General features: G+C 32.9%; 1 protein-coding gene across 6 annotated transcripts; it reads right to left on the minus strand.

Moving 5' to 3' along the window:
- Positions 1-14,159: 14,159 nt before the first annotated feature.
- On the minus strand, positions 14,160-22,014 carry LOC149575539 (pectin acetylesterase 8-like). Of its 6 annotated transcripts, none has more exons than XR_016360178.1 (14): positions 21,423-21,836; positions 18,696-18,778; positions 18,260-18,389; positions 17,896-17,975; positions 17,603-17,689; positions 17,116-17,240; positions 16,849-16,909; positions 16,579-16,632; positions 16,374-16,451; positions 16,159-16,264; positions 15,910-15,966; positions 15,606-15,751; positions 14,699-15,428; positions 14,160-14,486 (listed from the first exon to the last, which is right to left on the minus strand). XR_016360178.1 is itself a non-coding variant. In XM_089815305.1 (14 exons), exons 2-14 carry the CDS (start codon positions 21,607-21,609, stop codon positions 15,306-15,308), a joined length of 1,317 nt encoding a protein of 438 aa, XP_089671431.1. In that variant the 5' UTR covers positions 21,610-21,755; positions 21,854-22,014; the 3' UTR covers positions 14,160-15,305. The 6 variants fall into 6 exon arrangements, 5 of the variants coding, with proteins under 5 accessions (XP_089671431.1, XP_089671432.1, XP_089671434.1 ...); XM_089815305.1 differs by adding an exon at positions 21,854-22,014 and having other exon boundaries at positions 14,160-15,428; positions 21,423-21,755; XM_089815306.1 differs by adding an exon at positions 21,854-21,979 and having other exon boundaries at positions 14,160-15,428; positions 21,423-21,730.
- Positions 22,015-22,299: the final 285 nt, after the last annotated feature.

A 22,299-nucleotide genomic window follows, 5' to 3' on the forward strand; every position in this document is an offset into this window, starting at 1 on the left:
ATACAAAAAATAAGCTATTTTTTTGTATATAGAGATATAAAATGAGTCAAGAAAAAATCCATTTCTTTTCGTAAAAAAATAATTCTAATTTCCCCTTCAAAATTTTGAAATTAACCTACAAATTGGCCTTTAATAGAGTTTGATCATAATTGAGACAAGAGACTCTAAAAGCATAAATGTAATTCATTGCAAATAAAGAATATTAGAGACGTACAACAAACATCTAAATAGGCAATCTATTATTGAACTTTCAATGTAAAATTTTTGTTGTGTGCCTACAACCTAACCTTTACGTTGTTGTGAATCTCACGCACCTCTTAGGAAAAATCAATTTTTTTTTGAAACAATAGAATTCAAAATACAGTTTTATTTTTCTTTGGATTATCACTCCTTAACTTCAAAGACTGTGTAATTCAATTTATAATAAAAAACTTATTTTCATTCTAAATTTTAAAATTTCTTCTAAGTTGATGGGACTATTTCCATCCCATGGCATACTCACCTGTTCAACTATAGAAGCACAAAAAGAACTCATAGAACCTCTAGTGCTTAAAAAAAGAGTTATAGCCATTATCACGAGACCTGGCTTAGTTTGAAAAAAATGTTCATCTTTCTAATAGTTTGTTTTAATAATATAATTTTCCAATTTAAATCCTAATTTTTGTAAACAAATATTGACTATTAGATAGTACTTGTCCTCAAACATTTTTTCACTCCTCTCATTACATATTTTTACATAATAGACTTAAATTTATTACTGTTTTTTATTAAGGAAAACATGTTTTGAAGGCTTCCTGAAACCTTTTTACAAATTATAAAATTTTAATTTAGTCTATACCAAACAAGACTACAACCCAAAGGTGAAACATGTCAACAAACAAGACATTGTAACCGGGGTGGCCACGCAAATAACATAGTACTCATCAGCCACCCATAAAAAATAGGTTATTAATGGGCACCTGAAACCCCATGGTAAAAAAGAGGAAAAGACATTAGGCCCCTTACCATGTCAGACTACGAAGAACAATAGGCCAAAAGAGCTAGGAGGACCAAAAACAGGACAATCACAATACGAACTCAAGCTTTCCCTTTCGGTCCTGTCTTTTGAAAATGTAAAGCCATATCAAATAAAGGAGTAGAGGGATTGACCTTTTTACCTTTAACTGTGGTCATCCATCCTCCACCAAACCAGTAGCCTTCTACCATGTAAAATCAGCAGCACTACAACCAACCCCCAAAATCAGGAAACAACCCGCAATAGAAGAAGGGACAACAATATCCTGAGACAGGGTAGCAAACTCCAAAAGTGAATCCACAAGGGGGATAGCAATCGGAGTGCCAGAATCAAAATCTGAAAGAGGATGATTAGAAGAGGGCACCAATGAAGGGGCAAAAGTAGAACCATTCACAACAACCATTGAATCTGTCACCAAAGAATCTAGAGGAGAGCCACCATCCCTAGTAGAGGAGGATTTCTAAACTATGTAGTGACCCTTTGAAACCCCTTTCCACCAAAAGGGAGACTTCTTCGATCTAGATTTTTTAGAGGAACATTGGGCTACAAGATGGCCGGTCTTGTGGCATTTCCTGCATCGAAAGGGGATACCGTCATAATCAAGAAGCTAGGTCTGAGATCCAATCAGAGAGGCCAAATTAATCTTATCAGGTAGTCCCTTGGAGATGTCGATCTCAACCAGAATGCGACCATATGTCATATGAAACATGTTGGAAGATGCAAAATCAACCATCAAGAATTTTCTAAGGGCATCCCCAACCGCCTCCAGGACTGAGTCCAACCATAGGTGAAGGGGGGGATTTGGAAACTTGACCCACAACGGAAACTTATTAAAGGATTTCGTCAACAAGTCAAAATCCTTGTTCCAAGGTTTAGCCATCAAGGGAAACTTCTCCCCCCAAGAGTAAGCATGACCCAGAATGGCATTTCTATCGTCAGTAGTTTCAAATTTCACAATGAAAATCCCCCTTGCCACAAGGTATATTTGAGTTGTATCTAAAATGAAAGGCGCCCAAATATGGCAAATCCATGTGTACAGGTCCGATAGAGAGGGCTAGAAACCCTTAAATTGGATGATTGCAACATTTGAGGAGAAATCATCCACATAAGTGGAGATCTTGTCAACAATATTAGGCTCTAAATCAATCGTCAGGTTATATCTAGCCACTGGTACAACATCTTAGAGCCCAAGACACATAGGCAGACCACCAATGTCGGCCTCACAAGCGGTAATGTCCACATAAGAAATGGTGGATCTACCAACAACACCAAGAGGAGTAGCATAAGTTGTCCTTGTAGGAAAGAAGGTAGTACCATAGGCAAGATAGGATGAAGACCCAACTAGGGCATCGCCATTGAAGACGAAATTTGGAGTAGATGTTGAGCTAGCCACGACCACTCCCTTGGATGAGGCTCGCACCAAGGTCTGAACAAAGGAAGTAGGCCCAAGAGCAACCATTCGCGGGGGTAGAAAAGCAAACATAGTTGTAGGCATGAGCAAGGGTGTGGACGCGGACGAGGGCATTGTAGCTATAACAAAGGGAAGATGGGATTTCTCTAACAAGCAAACATCTCATAATATTAATTATAATAAGTAAAATGTCATGCCTTCTATCTTGAATAGAATTATCTTATCTTAAATAAAATTATCTACAATAAAGTAAAACTAAACTGAACATATTAGAATTATTTAATTTCAATATATTGGTTGCATGTAATTGGCTTCATCCCTATCATCAGAATACTTGACAAAACTGATTAGAATTCAACGATTCAAATCATCCAAATTAGCATGAATAGGCAATGCCCAAACAAAATGAGTGCCTACCAATGATCTAAAACTCCATCTCTATTTATGTCAACATGTAAGCTCTAATCTAGGTGGGGGAACTGACGGAGTCAACTGCTTTTGCCTCTAGTTACTCATGATTCTACCCCCACACATTAGTCTTGGATTTATAAGCCATATAGAATATAATGTCACTATAGGGGCTCGCTTCAAAATTCCTAATCCAGATAGCGAGCACAGTTCAAATTTCAAGTCCATCATCATATTTCTCTAGGATTAGCTGGTATCATCAGTTAAGCTTTAATTCTAGAAGCTCAAAATCTTAGTATGAGGTATAAAAAATGTATGCATTGACTCCCTTTCATTACTGCTATGAATTGCCCAAAAATCATGGCCAATGTATTTACTTGAAATTTATCAACGACATCTATCAATGGCCTATGGCGGCAGAGCCATAGATGGTGGTGATGTTTATCTATTTATCCAAATTGTATTACTGAGCCACACCAATCATCCACGAAAGTTGCATGATATGGTGTCCCATCCAAGTTTGCAAAGCAACTGTGTGTCTATGTTCACTGTTGCAGTAGCCTTATTTTGCCTATTTTCCCCAAGAAACTGGGTGTCTATTTGCCGGCAACTAAATTCCATCAGTTAAAAACTTACCGCATAAGGGATTCTGACTTGGATGGGACAATTTCTGACCAGGAATCCCATAGCAAATAGCCTATTGGCTAAAAATATTTTGCTACAAATAATAGTATGTTAGCAGTTATGTTAGAAAATTATATTAATATGTATTAGTAATTTGCAAACACCTATAATTAAATAACATAATTGCTAATATACTATTCTATAGGAAAATATAATTCCAATTTCTAGGGGTGTGTGTTGGTTTGTGTGCTTCATAGATTGTTTTAGTCTGTTATTAAAATCTTTATTTCATTCATTCAATGTATAGAAGATCACAACAATCTTAATTCGTGTTGCAAACAAAAAGATGCTATTGATATGACTGAAAGAATAGAAGACCGCAACAATCTTGCTTCATGTTGGTGACTGAATGAAGGTATTTTAATGAGTTATATGAGATCAATGATCTAAAGCCTTCATGATTATGCTTCACTTGTTTTCGCTAGTAACAATTGTTCAACCTTTGTAGAATAATATGTGGAGCACTGGTGTTATGGCCCTATGGATGGTAAACATTTGTTTCTTATTCATTGTATTTTCAATAGTTTTAATGAGGAGGGTTTTTCCAAAAAACTAGACAATGAGTGCAGTGATTCATCTTCACAAAAATGATGACATAAATAACCCTACAAATTATCAAACTATCGTGGTTAATCCCCTCCTTGGCAAGCTAGTTGGCAACATGGTAGAGCAGAAAATCGATAGATAGGTAGAAATAAAAGGCAAAAGGGTTAAAGGACAAGCTAGTTTTAGAGCGAAAAATTCCACCATAGATCATAGGCTTACTCTTAGATGAATGGTTGAAAATTTATGGAACACCCAAGGTTGAGGCTTTTTGTTATTTTGTGGACTTTAAAAAGGCCTTTGACACAATGTCATGCGACAACTCTCAGATAGAATAACAGAACTGGAAATTCCTAAGGGGCTCAAGGCTACAATACATAGATGTTATGAGCGAGTTAGGCTAAAATCATAACTATAGATGGGATGTGAAAATGCTTTGGTAATGACATTGGGGTCAAACAAGGGGGGCATTGACTCTCTCCTACTTTGTTTTGGCTTTACATTGATAAGTTGGAAGAATGGTTAAACAAGACTAATGGAGATGGGGTACAACTTGCTAGCTATGTGATAAAACTACTTTTGTATACAAACAATCTCGTTTAAGTAGCCAGAGTGACCAATGGGTTGAGAGAGTGCTTGATAGTATAAAAAACAATTTGTCATAAAGTGGGAATGCAAATAATCACAAGTAAAACCAAGGTGATGATCTTCTCTTTGAAAAGAAATGGGAAGAATTCAAGTGCATTCTTTTTTAAAGGGAATCCTCTAGAGATAATGAACAAGTACAATTATTTGGGGATTGATTTTCAAAAAAACTTAATTGGAAAAAATGTAGCACAAAAAGAATTCAAGGGGGTTGGAAAAGTGTTGTATTCTTTATAGAATAATTGTAGGAATGTTGAGATGTGAGATTGAAAGACTATTGTTTGGTTTGTTAGTCACCTTGTTGATCTTGTATGGGTGTGACATTTGGGTCAATAGCATGTCAGATCAAAAGTGGCTCAAAAAAGTAGAAATAATACATAAACATCTCATTATCAAAAAACTCAAAATCAAAACAACAATGCCTTAAGGGATCTTACTAGAAAAAAATGGCACATTCCCCTTAGATGCTTCAACTATGATGCAATTGTTGAGTTACCTAAAGAAAACTCAATGTATATAAAGTCACCATTGGCCCAATTTAGTCACCAAGGAAAAGTTGTATAGAAGAAAGAACATGTGGATTAAGCAAAATGCAACAATGAGATACTAGCATTCAAGAGTACCTAGTTAGCAATGAAGAAATAGTGAAGTTTGTTCAGGAAAAAATTCAAAGTATCATATGGTCAAAGCACAATGGGTAGAAAAAAGCATATTAAATGAAAGAATTTAACCATATGGTGAATCATGAGGAAAAAGTGTATATAGGAGCAAATATTAAATGCAAAGAAAAAAATGCTCACAACTCAATTTAAAACTAGTTTTCATCAGTTGAGATGCGAAACATTTAGGTGATTGGTGCCAAAAGAAGAGTGGGAAAACATGACATACATATTCTACAACATGGAGGTGGTTGAGACTAAGCATCATTTTATCATGGTGTTCCTGACTTACAACAACATCAATCTGGGTATGTGGAAGTTTTAGAAGGCAACTTTAACTACCTATTTGAGAAAAAATAGTTAAGCAGAATTGTGAACCTGATTATCAAAATCCATCATTAGAGAGAATATTTAATTTAGAGATTGCACCAAGTTCAGTTTTCTACCTCTTTTTCGAGTGTGTGCGCTATCTTGTGGGTCACATAAGTTGCTTTGGTTTCATGGAGATTATTAAAATCTTTCATTCATACATTGCGAGTAAATTCAAAAATAAAACTTTAGGTAAATAAAAAAGAGATGGGAAAAAATAGTGAAGACACATATCGCTATTCTCAATAAACAACTACTACTTCTCTCTAGTGCCCCTTTTTTTCCCCACAACTTATTTCTAATTCCTAAACAATAGTTACTCCACTCAAATAGGAAAAAAATGCAATTTATCCTTTTCTTGGAATTTAAAATTTGTATACTAACACTTCGTCCGCTTATATTTAAGTGGAAATTGCACTTAGCAACCTCATGTGTCATGGGGTACAGGATCAAAATACACAAAATCAATCCCTTTTCAAGTTCTTTCCATGCCACCCATTTTGTTATGAATCTTGAGTAAGAAACTAGTTGTTTTGCGAATCCTTGCCTCTTTGAAAAGCTCGTTAAAAATGTCTACCTTTAAATCATTTTCAAATTGTTTTAGATATCTGCATATGTTGCACACTCTATAATGAAACTACCATTCTATTTCCACCCCACATCCCCCTAATCCACCCACCCCATCTTGCTACAACAAATGAAAGTCCCTTCTTCCCATTCTTCTTTTGATGCCTTTAGTCCACCAATTTCACATCTTAGATGACGAGAACTAGTCCTCAATTGTGAAATTAAATTTTTACCCTTTTTCATCATGCTAAATTCTTTGACATAGTATTTTTTTTCTTGCCTAGTTGTTTTGTCGACATAATATTCTTGATTTTTTCTTTCTTCCACTTTTTTGTCTCCTTGTTAGTGGGAGGACAATTATGCAAATTTATTATCCACATGTTCATCTACTTGTTATTTTGTTTCTCACAATTCTTTTTCTTGCGACTTAGCTCCTCTCTAACAATCTTTATCAACAAACAATGTTTATCCATTATTTTCAACTTTTTGAGTAGCATGAAATTCATGAATGATTACTAAGACCTCAATTGGGAACATACCTGCCCCTCAACTAGATGAATATCACTAAATGTTTTTGAATTCTTTTTGTTTGTCCCCATTTGTGGTTTTACATGGTATTCCCCCAAACTTCACACCCATAAAGATTAATTGACACTACTAACAAACCAAACAAGGCTTTCTTAGTCTTCTAATCTCATACCTTTGCTTTCCTACTCATGTTTTGAAGAAGGTATAGAGCCCTCCACTCTCATTGAATCCTCATTTTGATCAAAATGTCTCCCAACTAAGCCTATTGTGAAAATACTTCTTAGGTCTAATTATCATGGACAGAATGCAAGAGATGATATGAGATAATTGGAAAATGTAATTGGTGAATGAATAAATGGGCAATTTTTTAATAATATTATTAAGAGTATATTTTTCAAATAATCTTCAAGTTCATTTCAATGCGTGTTCTTGTATTACAAATCTTGATCAAGAAACCAACCATGTTAGGATATCTTGCAATCTTAATAAAGAAACCAATTATGTCATCAAGTCTTGCCTCCTCGAAAAAGATTATTTAGGCTAACCTTCAAGTTGTTTCCATAATGATATTGTTATATGATGAAATCTTAATAATAAAATGTTATTCTATTTCAAGCACTCTTCACTACATAAAGAAGAAGTTCCTTCTTATCAATCTTCTTTGGGGATCATTTAGCTACTTGTCCCACATCTACAATGATGAGAGTTGGTTGTTAATCGTGAAACTGAAAGTCTAGCATTTGCTTTAATTGCAACTCTTAGATAGTCTTTTCCATCATGCTCCCATGCGAGATTGAACTTTTTAACATAATGCATATTTTGGCCAATTTTCTTTGTCCATATGACAACCCTAAATTTTTCTAACATATTTTTTCCTCTTCATTAGTTATTGAGAATTATTGCAAATTAATATCCTTTTTTGTTGGTTTCTTAATTGAATTCTTTTTGCTATGGTTTGACTCTTCTTCTAATATCATTTTGGGCCATCAATGCTTATCCATATTGACAACTTTTTTCAATAACTTAACAAAGTAATCATCATCGAAGCCCCTAATGGAAACAATCTTGCTTCAACCAGAAGTATCTCATAAAAGGACTATTGATTTGACTATGAGCAACTAGTAATTAGATGTTTTTGGACTCTTTCCAACCACTCCTACTTGTTATTTGATAGGCTACTCCCCTAAATCTCATAACCATAGAAGCCATTCAACATGACCAACAAACTAAACAAGGTTTTCTTAAATATTTAGTCCCATAACTATGCATTTCTATACATGTTTTCTAGTAGGTAAGAACCTCTCTAATTATCTTGATTCCATATTATTCTATATATCTCATGATTGAGCCTATTATGAAAATCAATTCCCAAGTACTTGCATTCTTCCACTAACTTGCTAATTCTTCTTTCTTAATGAAAAAAACATGACTTTAGTCTTGATAGTGCTCACTTGTATATAGATCTCTTAGAAAAATATTAGTAAAATTTCAAGTGTTATCAAACCATGAGCATCTTTCAGAATTAGGATAACATTATCCACACATACAACTAACGTCACCACATACTCTACAAGTTGAATTCTCTCTTTAATAGTTTTATTTAACCATTCTTCAAATCTATCAATATATACATCAAACAAAGTGAGGGATAGAGGACATCCTTGTTTTGACTCCAATGCCATTACAAAAGCATTAAAACATACCTTCTTTAATTCGATTTTAACTGGAACTTGCTTAGAAAGCTCACATTCAATTGCTTTAAACTCATTTGAAATCTTGAGTTCCTCCATCCTTTTTCAAAGTGTGTTCCTTGACATAGTGTCAAATATTTTCAAATCCATAAAGTAACAAAAGACCTCTCCCCTTTGAGCGCTACAAACATTTTCAATGAGTTTTCTAGTATTGAGGCAATAGTTGATAGTAAAGTGTATTGAACTAAATCTAACTTATCATTTTGCTCATTTTCCCCCCTTTTTCCTCCAAATGTTGATTTTGCAATTTATCATGCTCCCAAAAAACTTACCAAGAAGATGATTGATCAAATTAGTACATTTCTTAAATGTGTTATTGAGCTCTCCACTTTCGTGAAGCCAAATAGCCATACTAATAGTCCACTTCATCAAAAAGCCACTTTGATTGATGGGATAGAGTACATCCTTGTTTGACTCCAATCCTACCCCAATGCAAACTTTATCACTTACCAAGTTCTTTATACTTTGTTTTGCATCTTCCATTAGTATCTACATGTGTGTTACAATGGAAGTGAGAGGTGAAGTGTAATGTCATGTGTGTATTTAACGATTTTGTAATCTTTTGCTTTAAATTTTATAGTCATTCACATATCATATAATAATATTTAATAATAAATATAATATGTTCAACATAGCTTCAACTTGACATCTCTTTTTATTATTATTAAAATTAATGATTTAAGACACCTATGCCAATATCTTATTAATAAATTACTATTGATTTTAAGTAGATGTATGATCTTCGTAACATATTCAATAATACATTTGAACATTGCATGGCAACAAAGAAGTGGTTGTTCGTTAATAGTAGTAAACTTCTCATTTGTACCACCATATTCACATGATAATATTATCAATAGTATCTATTTTTTCCCACATGTTCCATATTTGAGACAACATGATTTTTTTTGTTTATCTTAGTAACAAATACATTTTGAATAAGCTTTAATTGTTCATGCAGTTAAACCAGTTACTAACATGTATACCTAGGCTAACTGGGTTTCAATTCATATGGCTTAGACGAAATCAGGCTAGTTGGTACGAATAAACTTATTTGTGCATTTGATTGAATATGTTATATTTAATTAATTAAGCTAATAGGCTTATATGTGGATGCTTTGCTCCCAGAAATGATATTTTTCTCCCAGATAATTGTCAGCCTCTTTTCAGATTTTATTTTCTGACAATAAAAATACTTCAAATGTTTTAATGCAAATTTTCCTTAAAATTTAATTAATAGTTTTAAATCTAAAAATAATAACTTACTTTATTAGTCAAGATCTGTAGTCACATAAGGAAAGCCAAATAGAACCAAATTTGTGAAACTGAGATTTTTTTCATGAATACCATTGATTTTTGGTAGTGGGTTGAATCCTCACCATTAATTTATATTATATATTTTAATTAAAAATGAGAATTGTACATAGAGCATTGAAGAACTTTGTAGGTTTATATAACTTCTACAGGCTTGTATTGAAGTCCTATGTATACCAAGCAGTGGAAACTGTGATTCTTTGTTCCATGGCTGAGTATTTCATGCTTTCTCGTAGTGGCTGCAAATCATAATTTTTATACATGTTCTATGTAGATTTCTTTGTGGGTTATTTTATATAGAAACGACACCAAGGATTTCTTCATTTGTTATGTGTAAGTCTTTGGATTTTGAGTTATGTATTCTAGATCTTTATTTATTTAGATGCTTGATATTTAGAGGGTTTCACTGATGTTTTCATTTTTCTTTGGAAATGTTCTTATGTATATCATATCTCACTTTCATGAGACATTTCAATTTCCATTTTAAAAAAAACAAAGAATATACTATTCTATTTGTACTTAGTATTATGCTTACACCCAAGATTACACCTAAGATTTATGTATTATTACTTGAAATTAGATTCTTATTGTAGTATAGCAATTTTTTGTATTTCTCATGCTCAATTTTTAATAATTGATATTTGTATGTATTATAAATATATTAAGAGGTATTTTTTAATTTTATTTATATACAGTAAATCAAATATTTAAAATAAATAAAAAACTCTTAGTCTATTTAAAACAAGTTTTTAAAAGAGATTATTTAAATTAAACTAAAAATTAATCAAATTTAACGTATTCACAATGAAATTATATGTAAATAACGATCTTAAATAAATAATTTATTTTAATATTTTTTAATTTTAAAATACAACATAATTTTTTTCTCACTTGTTATTTTATATTTTCAATTTTTTTAATGTACATTAATCTTCTACTTTTTTTAATATTATGTAAATAATTTGACAATTAATAATATCAAAGCTCCTATTTCTTTTTCTTTTTTAGATTTTTTTATTTTCATAATAGAATAGAATTTTGTGTTATAATTTTAATATTGATTTTTTTAAAAGTTATAGCTTTGATAATAAGATGTGATTTTTTTATGTAATTTTAATTTCATAATAAAATGTCTTTTTTTTTAATCTATAAAAGCAAGTTTCTTTTAATTCATTCTACAATATAATTACAAAATGATAATATTCTATTATGATGTAATTTTTGTTTAAAAAGAATTTAAAACTCAAGTTTCTCTTAAATCATTCCATAACATAATTTGAAAGTGATAATTGTCATCAATTTTTTTTATATATAAAATAATTAGAAAGTGATAATAATTAATTTATAATTTTTTAAGAAATTAAATAAATTGTTCATTTATCTAGCAAGTGAAAATTCATTCCTTACTTATTCTAATTATTTTATCAAATCCACAATTAAAATTTTAATATTATGTCATGTTCTACACCATTTATATAAAAAATTTAAGAAAATTAAAAATGTTTCTTCTTTATCTATAAAAGTGTCATTTCATAATTTTTAATGCTTTGGTAGTTTTCCTTTGATTTATTTATAAATTTGTAGATGAGAAGGTAGAACAAATTGTACTAATAATGACTAATAGAGCAATTTGTAATTTTTCTTTGTGGACAATGATCTCCCATCACTACTTCAATCAAATAGTTTAAAAATTGTCAAATATTTTGCATTATCATTGTCTTCTTTAATAATGTTGATGTGAAGGGTGAAATAAATAATATGTTAATTTATTTATTATATGACAAGTAAAGAATCATAATAAATAATAATAGTAAAGTCAACATTATATGTAATAGAACTTGCATAAATCATTATCACTACACTCCTCACAAAATGAATAATCTAAGAAACATTGAATATAGTTTAATGTGGAAATATAGATGACTAAACATCAAAATCACAAGGAAAGAACTCCTCACAAATATGTATTGTATTATCATGTAATACATGACACAATGAATAATAAATAGAAATAAATATGAGTTATTTGTTATCATCATAGCCTCCTATCATAGTCACTATTGCTATAGATAGTCATAAACTAATTTATGTTTATCCATAGTCATAGCAATTATAAATATAATATAATGCACTATGTAAAAAAATTGTTGAGCTATAAAAGTGTTTTAAAACAACAAAAGCTTTGGTCTAGCATTTTCCAAGTGATAAGATCAATTTGTAGATTTGTGGAATAAAAATAGTTGGGCCACCAAAGGCAATTTAATTAAAATCAACTAGACCAAAGCTTCATACATTTTGACAATTCAAATATAGATGTGTGCATCCCACTTTTCCTTCTGCTAAATATTGTTGGATGGGTAAAAATTACACGATTTATAATTATTGTTTCAACACTCAAAGAATTCATGTGGGCCTCTTGCTATTTATAATTTTCAGACTTTAGTAAAAAAAACTTAAGCATTTTTAAATAAATTTAGTTAGTATAGTTATACTTAATAATAAATTTTTCATTGGGTATAATTTATATTATTTATATTTTTTTTATTTTAAATTTCTTACGTATATCATTAATGGTCTATTTTGTAGAAATTAACTTTATTCCTGAAAAATCAAATCTCCTATAGAATAGTTCAAATAAATGTGTGTAACATCAATTCATTCTACTTTAATGAGATTGAATTAGATGAGTGTGATTTACTCTAATTCTCCACCTACTTATAAATAATTGATTTAATCAAATTTAGTAAAGAAGGAAATTCAAATTGAATCGAATAAACTCAATTAAAGCTAATTAGATATGCATATAACTAGCTCAATTGACTGTGCAATAAAGATTTGATTAAACCATTTTAACACCACTAATAATGAAATTGAATAAGTTTGTCTTATACATCTCCAATTCTAAGTGCCACAAATCAACTACTCACATATCATATACATGGTTGGAGCTGATTGGAGCTCCATTAAATCTAATTTGCACAACTTCTATAAAATTAGATTAATAGAGCCCACTTAATTCCAATTCTACAGTTGAATAAATTATATTTCATTGACTGAGGTTCATACTAAATTGTCTTGCTGTCCCATAGGCTATTTTTAGTCTCGTGGACGTTAAAATTTTATCTATCTATCTATCTATCTATCTACAGTTGGTTAAGTGGTAGTGGCGGTGCTGTTGTAGTCATCAAGGTTGAAACTTCCGCTGGATCGTTATGATCATAAGATTGTGCCTTACCTGATCCAATGTGCTCACAAGTAGCTTTGATAATTGACTTGAAGATGGGTCATTCAAAGCTATGGCTCAAAAGTTAACCAGACACTTATTCGGAAAAAAACAAATTATATACCATCAGTTCGAATGCACACAAAGAGATTAACAGGATCCCAATCTGCCCTACTTTGATAAATTTAGGTTGGTTGGTTAAAGTTAGCTTTACATATGATTGGGCGTTCTATAAATTTGCATCCGTGGTGTCTATGATAATTTTAAAACTGAATTACAATATTAGATAGAATGTGATATATATAGTCTGGTATCATACGAGATTGATTTCTTATATTCCTTCTTCTGGGAAATTGATAAAACTGCTTTTTGAGATGACCAAAACAAAGTATGGGCAATCTCATAAGTCTGCTGTTCTCATTACTTCAGTGCATATTCTGCTACATGTGAACTTGCTCTAAAGTGTTGCTTCATTTACATTTATTTACAAGTGTCAATTTATTCGCCATCAGAGATGCATTCGTGGTGAGATTCACAATTAAACTGGGTGTTTTATGTTTCAATCAAACGCATTTTTTCAAAAGTTCCTGAATTGATTCTTATGGACTATTGGAAACTTGACGTTTATCTTCTTTGTGATGTTCATTGAAAAAGAAAATCTCTCACAAGTATGAATGTTCAAAATACGGTTGTGAAAAAGTGAAGTATTCTGATTTGTCAAATTGAAAATTAAGGATATAAATATTCTTGCCGTGTAATGAGAAGAAGGCACTCTCCTTATTGGAAGAATCCTTGCTACCCAAGAAAAGAGATGGCCGCACTTTACTGCCCATCTACAAAATAATGAATAATTTGATTCTTGAACTTTCCTTCCAAATATGATTCTTCAGTTGCCTGAATGCCATGAAATGATCGCCCGTCCCATCCTTGTCAAGTTCTATTAATAGAGAACTCCAGTTGCATGGTATTAGAATTGTAGCAAAATATATGCTAAATCTCATAATAAGTAGAGATACATTTTTGGAAAAAGGAAGTACTCTGCTTGTCAAATAATAAGGGAAGCATAATACTTAAATAATAATTGAAAGACATAACTGTGCTTATTTGTACTTAACAAATGGGAATGCCCTGCTATCCAGCAAAAGAGATAAGAGCACTTCACAGTTTACTACCCATTTGTTTAAAAATGCTGGATGAATGCTTTAATTTTTCTACTTTTCCTTTGAGAGTTCAATTCAGCAATATAGCCACATACAACCATCCGTGGGATCATCCATAGATAACATCCAATGCTGTGCTTGGAGCACAAACTTGGTTTCCAAATAGCTTGTTGCACACATACCTTTAAGCCCTTGCAAATGTGAACACTCTTATATTGTTCAATTAGTACATGCAATGGGGCAAGTTGAATACATGCAACATATATCAGGTTGGAAGTACAGATATTGCCAGCATAAGAAGAGAGATAATACATATTAAAATACACCTTTCATAGTCAGATCAACACAGCTCAAGGTGCCTAATGGAAATACATGAATGGTGCAAAACTTAGGCATATTGAGTTTTGGATTTTCAAAATACCTGAGCAGTGCTATTCTGAGTTGTTATTGATAATCTCATACGCCCGTCCATTGTCCAAGCTATTATGATACCTGTTCCTTAGCTTCTGCATTGAGTAGCCCATTGAAGATTTTATATTCACCTGGAAAATGCTCTGCTTTCAAAATACCCATGTGACAGAGGGCCAGAAAATTGGATGTAGTTCCAAGTTGATATTGACAATCCCATGCACCATTCTACCCTCCATCTTGCTATGACATGTGTCTTACCTTTTGCATTGAATAGCCCCTTATAGATTTTATGATTGCCTGTGCTTTTCTTTCAAAATACTGGTGTTGCTTTGAAATGGACATAATCTTTTCAAGTAGAAACTTCCTTGATAAATTGAACAATTGGTGAGGGTCTATTTATGCCCCCCAAATGAATAATAATCAATAGTAGGTTATCCAAAGTATCACCTAAAATGTCATCAATGCCTTAACAGGTTTGAATTTTTTAAATAAAGAATAATGAAGGCTACATCTAAACCTTCAGAAGACTTTCCAATATAAACTATATAGAATAATATTATCTAACTGAAAGAATTGAATAACATCTAATCAAAAGAATGAGAAGGAATTATTTTCCCTCAATCCTCGTAGTCTTCGGTAAATACACGATTATGACAGGTAGAATCACAAGGGTAAGGACAATCAATTTCCTCAACAAGTCGTCTATCGAAGAACCAGTCTGCCACTGACATTGCAATGGTCTGTTGCATGGTCAAGAGAAAGTTAAATACCTTGCAAAGTGATCTTGTTTATGTATATATAAATGTAAATCTAAATGCATGGTAACTCTGCACCCAGTTGTATGGTAAGATTTCAATTCTTAGCCCTCAAAAACAAGTAACTTTAGTAGATAACATAGTAAATAGCTTCTAATCCACCTTTGAATTTAATTGCGGAGAGTTTGGAGAGTGCCACAGATCCTGCATCTCGGTCTGGCAATGTGCATAGCAGGAGTTGATAAACATGCCTCTGTTTGTGGAGTTCTTAGCGAAGTTGAATAATCTAAGCATTTCATTCCTAAAACCTGTCAAGGAAAGATTATTTTGATTATTGAACAGATATGGTACATACGTTCAAACTTCATTCATTCTAATGGCATTTCCACAGTTTCTGCAAAAAAAACTTTTATCCGCTTAATTCAAGTGCAAATTTAGTCATTTCATAGAATGTTCAAGAAAATGCCTCTTCTTGTAGAGTTGTCAGTTATGTTTAATGCGCTAAGCATTTCCTTCCTATAACCTGTCAAGCAAAAGTGGTAAGATTAGAAAACAAATACAATTATTATATGGGAGTTCAGATTTCATTTATTCTGATAGTATTTTCCAGTTTTGCACCTAACAGAAATCTTATCAACTTCATATTCAAGTACAAATGAACTCATCACATAGAATTCTGCAGAAAAAAGAGAGGATAGAATATTAGAAAATTAACCTTGCATTACTTCCAATTGATCTGATTTACAATTCTTTATGTCTAACTTGCACAGTTGCCATAGATGGAAAGGATCGGCTTCACTTGGTGCCAAAATGTTTTTAATCTACAGAAAAAAAAAATCATACCAGAAATATGTCTGAATTCTATAGAGAATAGAAGTGAAAGTTTACAAAAGCTACTATGTCTATGCGAGACTAGATCACATAAATCACCTGCCATGAATCATACGCTGCATTTAGAACAAAAAGTGGAGTTTCTACGTATGGCAATAGATATTGTGGAAAGAAGCACTGCCATGTTATTCCATCATTGTATAGTTAGTAATAATGCAAAAGAGCAGTATATATAATTATTGCATAAGCTTAAAACTTGATTACTGATATCTGGTCAAAATCATGAAATTTTACCAACTCTTACCTTGCTTGGATTCATTGTTGATGTACAGTTAAAGGGTAAGTTCTTGACAGAACCCTGTGATATAGAAGTAAAATTCAACAAGAAGACTGTGATTTCATAACGATAGCAAAAGAAAACCAGCCATGAAAGCATAGATAGAATATATCTAGATAACTTTGCTGAATTGTAGTCTTAAATATGAACAAGTATTCTGCAAAACACCAACATACTTTGATCAGCTGATACCTTCAATTCTAAAGCATAATCTTAGAAGAGGACGAAAGCAAATACCTGCAATGTAATAATCTCGTTAAAATAAGATCTTACGAAGTATTTCCCAGAAATGTCCTGCCTGATCCATGTCCAAAGAAACAATGGATGAATATAAAAATTAATTACTACCATACATATATCAGTCAGCCGGAAAATACAAAGACATTAAATCTTGACTACTCTCTACCATCTAAATACCAACCATATGTAAATGATAATGGAACTCTAAACAGAAACCAGATTAAGATGGAAATAACACAAAGAAAAAATGTATTTAGGCCATACACATCAAGGAAAAAACCAGCATCCCCCAAACACTTAACAGTTGCAGTCTTTGGCAGAAGCTCCCGAAAATTATCACAGTGAAGAAATGAAGTTAAACCTCCCGCTGAACAACCAGAAAGTAGAGCCTACATGATAAATTTTACCAAATATTATAATCGGTTTAAGTAAAAATTGATCATAAGATAACTGTGAATATAATGACGAAGTAAAACTGAGTCACTTTTACCCCTTATAACAGGATACAATCCATCGCAACTTTGTCACTTAATAAAAATTATGATGATTGGAAGTTGCAATAGATCCCTACAGATACAGAGAATATGCCTGCTATTGCTCATATGTAATACCAAAGTTACAAATTTCAATCTTTATGGGTTGTGCTTCTGACCTTACAAGTAACAATGGTAAGAAAAACTAGACAGTTTATATTATTTTGATTGCTCAAAACATACAAAAATAAATTTACATAGATAAAGAAAAAGTGTACCCGTTTGGCTTTACTCATCCCTTTCAACAACAGATCTTCCATAACAGCTTGCCAAATCCTTTGGCCTCTATAATAGAGTTTGTAGATCTGGTAGATTGAGGGCAAATTAAGCTTTGGACCTTCAACTACTACACCAATACAGGAAATCTCGTAGAGATTATAACTATAAGGAACAGAATTCATAAATCGTAATAGCAATTGCGTTTAGAAAAAGATTCTTTTGTAACATTTCAGGTAGTGTCTTCCCATTACAAGATTATAAGTCAAAAACTATTAATTTGTTATACCCATACCTGATTTACCTCCTCCACGTCTCCAGTAAATGATGCCCCATCACAGTATCGAATCTTGACCCGGTTCCAGTTATAGAAGTCTGTTAGACAAAGTCCAGACAGTGTAAATAACTAGAGAAGTATTACACTTTTTATGAAAGGTTTAGGGCTTTCGTGACAAAGGTACTGCATTCAAATTGGCTATGAATGAGGACAAATAAGTAAATTTCTTAATGAATTCACAGTGTTGTAGATAGTCAGATGACAAAGCTACAGCTATTATACTGTTATCCTAAAAGCATTCTAAACTTCATGTGAACACTGATTGTGTTGACACATGGTCTCAAGGATGGATATTTTGAATATAAAACAAGGAAAACACTACCTGGATTTTGTGATTGATTGTCACTTAAAATGCCTGAAAATGCCAACTTCCCTCCCATGTAGACAGATGAACCCAAGCGAGTGTGGGCACGTTTAGAGCATGCTGTTATGTTGTGACACCATCCTCCACCCTACAAATAAGTTTGACAAAATGAAACTTAACCACAAATACTACATACTTCTATTATATAACCCATTATGGTTATTATCTAAAACTGGATATCAAGGAAGTATCTGAGGGAAGGATGTGAAAGTCTCTTTATTTGATTTTGCTTATTACAAGATGTTTGCAAAAGCACTATGTCTATGGTTGAGGATGAGTGTTTTCCAACCATTTGCATCCATACAATGATATATGATTAGAGATCTTTTGATTTATGCCGACCATCTAGACTCAGAGAAGTTAATGAAATACTTCACAAGGAGAAAAGACCTGCCTCCATGTGAATAAGCCAGCTATTTACTCCAGATCCGAATCCCCGGTGTAAATTATAAGCAGGTGGACTTCCATCTAAACAAACTGCAACAAAGACCATAAATAATGTATGTGAGTCACTATAAACAAAATTTAAATGAAAAGAAGAACATAATTCTTTAACAAAATGTAGATCTTGTTTTCACAAAATTGCCCAAAGCCACAATAAAGGGTGAATATGCCATGGTATTTCCACAAGCTAATAATTCAAGACATGTATCTGGCCACAACTGTTTTCTAACTTTTCCTTCCAACATTTCGGGTTCTCACCTTCTAAACGCCTTTTCAAATAAATCCAAGCCTTAAAAACAGTATGCAGAGTATGTAAGACGGTGCAATCTCTAGTGCAGATAATTCAAGTTTGAAAAACTTTAAATCTTTACTTATTTTCCTTCATTTATAAAATAGAAGATTCTTATATTCTAATCCACAGTTAGACTAGTCATTTCATTATTTAATTTCAATGCTTTATTCTGTTTACTCGAAGTTTTAGTTGAGAAAGGGTAGATGGAAGTCTAATGCATTTAGCATCACAATATTGAATATTCAAATAAAAGGCATATCCAAAATTTTGCTAGTTTGAATTGAAATTTTTATCATTACGGACACTCTTAACTTGCTCCATGAAAGGACACAGAACTTTCTTACAATCACTTGCATACAAGAAATTTCTTAAACTCAACAACTCCTATATAAATGCCAACAAAAAAGGAATATAAAACATTAGTCCCAGCTGCAAAATGTTTAGAGTAATTCCTAAGTGCAGTGCATGGGTTTGATCTTTCAATGTCCTCAACCCTATGTTAGAAACTTAACTTCTAAATGTTCACGAACAAGTGCTCTGAAAATGGTAGGTTTGAGATCATATTAACTTTTAAAACCCAATCCCTCTCTGTTGTCTGTTGTGGGCTCTTTCTACTGATTTGCAAGTTTTGTGTGGTAACACAAGTTTCACATTTCTCTTTTCTAGTGCTCATCCTAATGATGGATCATGAAGCATTATCCAAAATGTTGATGGAAAAAAATATAGCACAGTCAAATGCAGAAATCATCAATCTAGATCGTGGAAATTTCATGAATTTGACATAACTCATATAAAGATTTGTTTCAAAGCTTCCTAAACCATACGCCTGTATTGAAGTGCTTCCTAAAGATTGTGACTTTGATTATATCAAGTATGGATTCTAACCTAGTCCACATTCAAAAATTTCGTCACCTTGACTCTTCAGCAAACCAATGCATATTTATAGGGCATGGCAGAGAAAGTGTGACAAAGTTGAAAGTTTGGATTTCTTCGTGTCTAAATAAATTGTTTGAGCTTAACAAGTGCATGTCTTTGTCTATACAGTCTTCGTTTCTGCAAGTTTGGACTAGTTATCAGTGACCGACATGGTCAGAATCTAGACCATGCAAGGAAACTATCAAAGAAGTATGAATTGGGATTGGTCATGACCAAGGGTACTGTCTGGACTTGACATGGATGTGGATGTCTCTAGCATGGATGTCGATGTCTCTAGCATTGAAGTTCCATCCACAGCTATATTCAGTGTACTGGGACAGAGAGTCGGAGACAGAGTAATAGGAATACAAAATCTTTGGGTTAGTACTCTGAAAGGAGAAAGTGAGTCTCTGACCTTCCATTTTAGTATTAAAGGGTGCTCCACTATTGAACCACTAGCCCTCTTTGAGACCGACTATTTTAGTAGGCTCTTTATTACAGTTTTAATGGGGTTCATTTTGTCCAACAGCTCCCCTTTATTTACTGCTCAGGGCTCCTAGCCCTGATCTGATACCATGTTATTTTTCAAAGATTGGCTACAACTTGAAACTCAGGCATAGTTGGGTGCTCTGCTTTTGAGCTGCTGGCCATTTTCAATACAGAGCGTTTTGCAAGTCACGTCTGGGTCATTTTCTTCAACAGAACTACAAGGTGGGATTAGTTATCGGGAGGAATGGCAATATTAAATTCACTTCCACAACACAGAAACAAGTTTGAAATATAGTTTCTGGATTTGATTGTGTAGTATTTTTTACATCAAATCCAGAAACTATATATCAAATTTAGATGGATTGTGGAAATCTGATAGATTTGACAGAAAAAAGTGATTGATAATGATGAGATCTACAAAAACTGAATTGTCTTCATGCATCTAACACACTGATTCCATTGGTTATATGGATAATACAATTATTGTTGTGCAAATTATAGATCCTCCTGAACAGGAAACGTGAAACAGCAGCTTTAGTAATGACAGTATAATACAATGATTGTTCTACAAATTATAGATTCTTCTGAACAGGAAACGTGAAACAGAAGCATTAGTAATGGGAGCTAGGTCTAGCACAGGACAGCCACGTAGGCAGTGTGAATACATGTGGATGTGTTACGAAAACAGCGATCAAAGTGATAGTTCTCTCTCAACACATCATTCTTATTTTCAAGGTCTATTCATTTGAAATATGAGCAAAACAATATACAGAGATCAGAATCGCCCCAGCATTCTAGTGACCACAATTTATAGTTATTGCATATTATCACCTATTGATCTATATAAAGGTAATTCAAATTGACTCAGAGATCAACGAAAGACGAACAGATTGCACTTCTTAAACCACTAAAAAGCCTTTTTAAAACTTGAACTAATCCACATATAAGCATATTTTGAATAAACACACAATAAATACTCACCAGCTCCTTTAGTAACTGCATCCTGCACGACAGTGAGGGCTACAAATAGATCAACTGGCGAAGAAACATTTGACTTCTTACTGTGGCTTCTTGTCAGATTCACAGCATCCACTGTCAAAGCTATCATTATGAATGCCATTGAAAAATATTCATACCTTATGCAGCACAACTTCCCTTTGCCCACCATTGTCAGAGGCACCCAGTAGCTGCTATCTCTGGCCAAACCCAATTGATACACCGCAAAAAATAGCAATAACACTAGCAGCAGCTTCTATCCAATCAAACGCTGAATGCCAAAAGAATTGCCTCTGGAAGCAAAGGAGATGAACCCAACTGCATGAGTTCACAGTTAAAAGCCAAGTACATTGATTTCATAACACCTATGGAAACAAAACCCATTTATAATAAAAGCATGAGCGATTGATTCCCACCGTTCTCTTCAGCTCTCGTAAAGCCAGTGCACCAAAATCAATGCAAGCCTCACCCGTCAATTCTAGTAGCCGTACTGTCTTCATCCCGAGCGAAATGCCAAATCTGGTTTTGATGTCTAACGTCACACGAAAATTATTGTGTTTAATCTTGACTTGGGCATAACTTGTTTGACAGTTAAGCGCCAAACCCATATGTCTTTCACATTCTTCCAATTTATTTATATCAACATCAACTGTCCAACATGTCAGAGAGCTTTTCGCTTTGGAATAAATAAACAAATGATTGCCATTCTTTTATCATTGACGAGGTTCTCCTCCACTTTCTCATCGAAGGGCATAACTTCTCGAATTAGTATCTCATTAATGAAAGTGCCTGCCGTGTTAAGTTAAAATTGCCCTAAATTATGAACCCCAAGAAAACTATTTTAAGCTCACCCAACTTCTGG

Source organism: Cupressus sempervirens, chromosome 2 (genome assembly GCF_028749045.1).
Source record: "Cupressus sempervirens isolate cs-2001-9-10 chromosome 2, ASM2874904v1, whole genome shotgun sequence".
Lineage (NCBI taxonomy): Eukaryota > Viridiplantae > Streptophyta > Pinopsida > Cupressales > Cupressaceae > Cupressus > Cupressus sempervirens.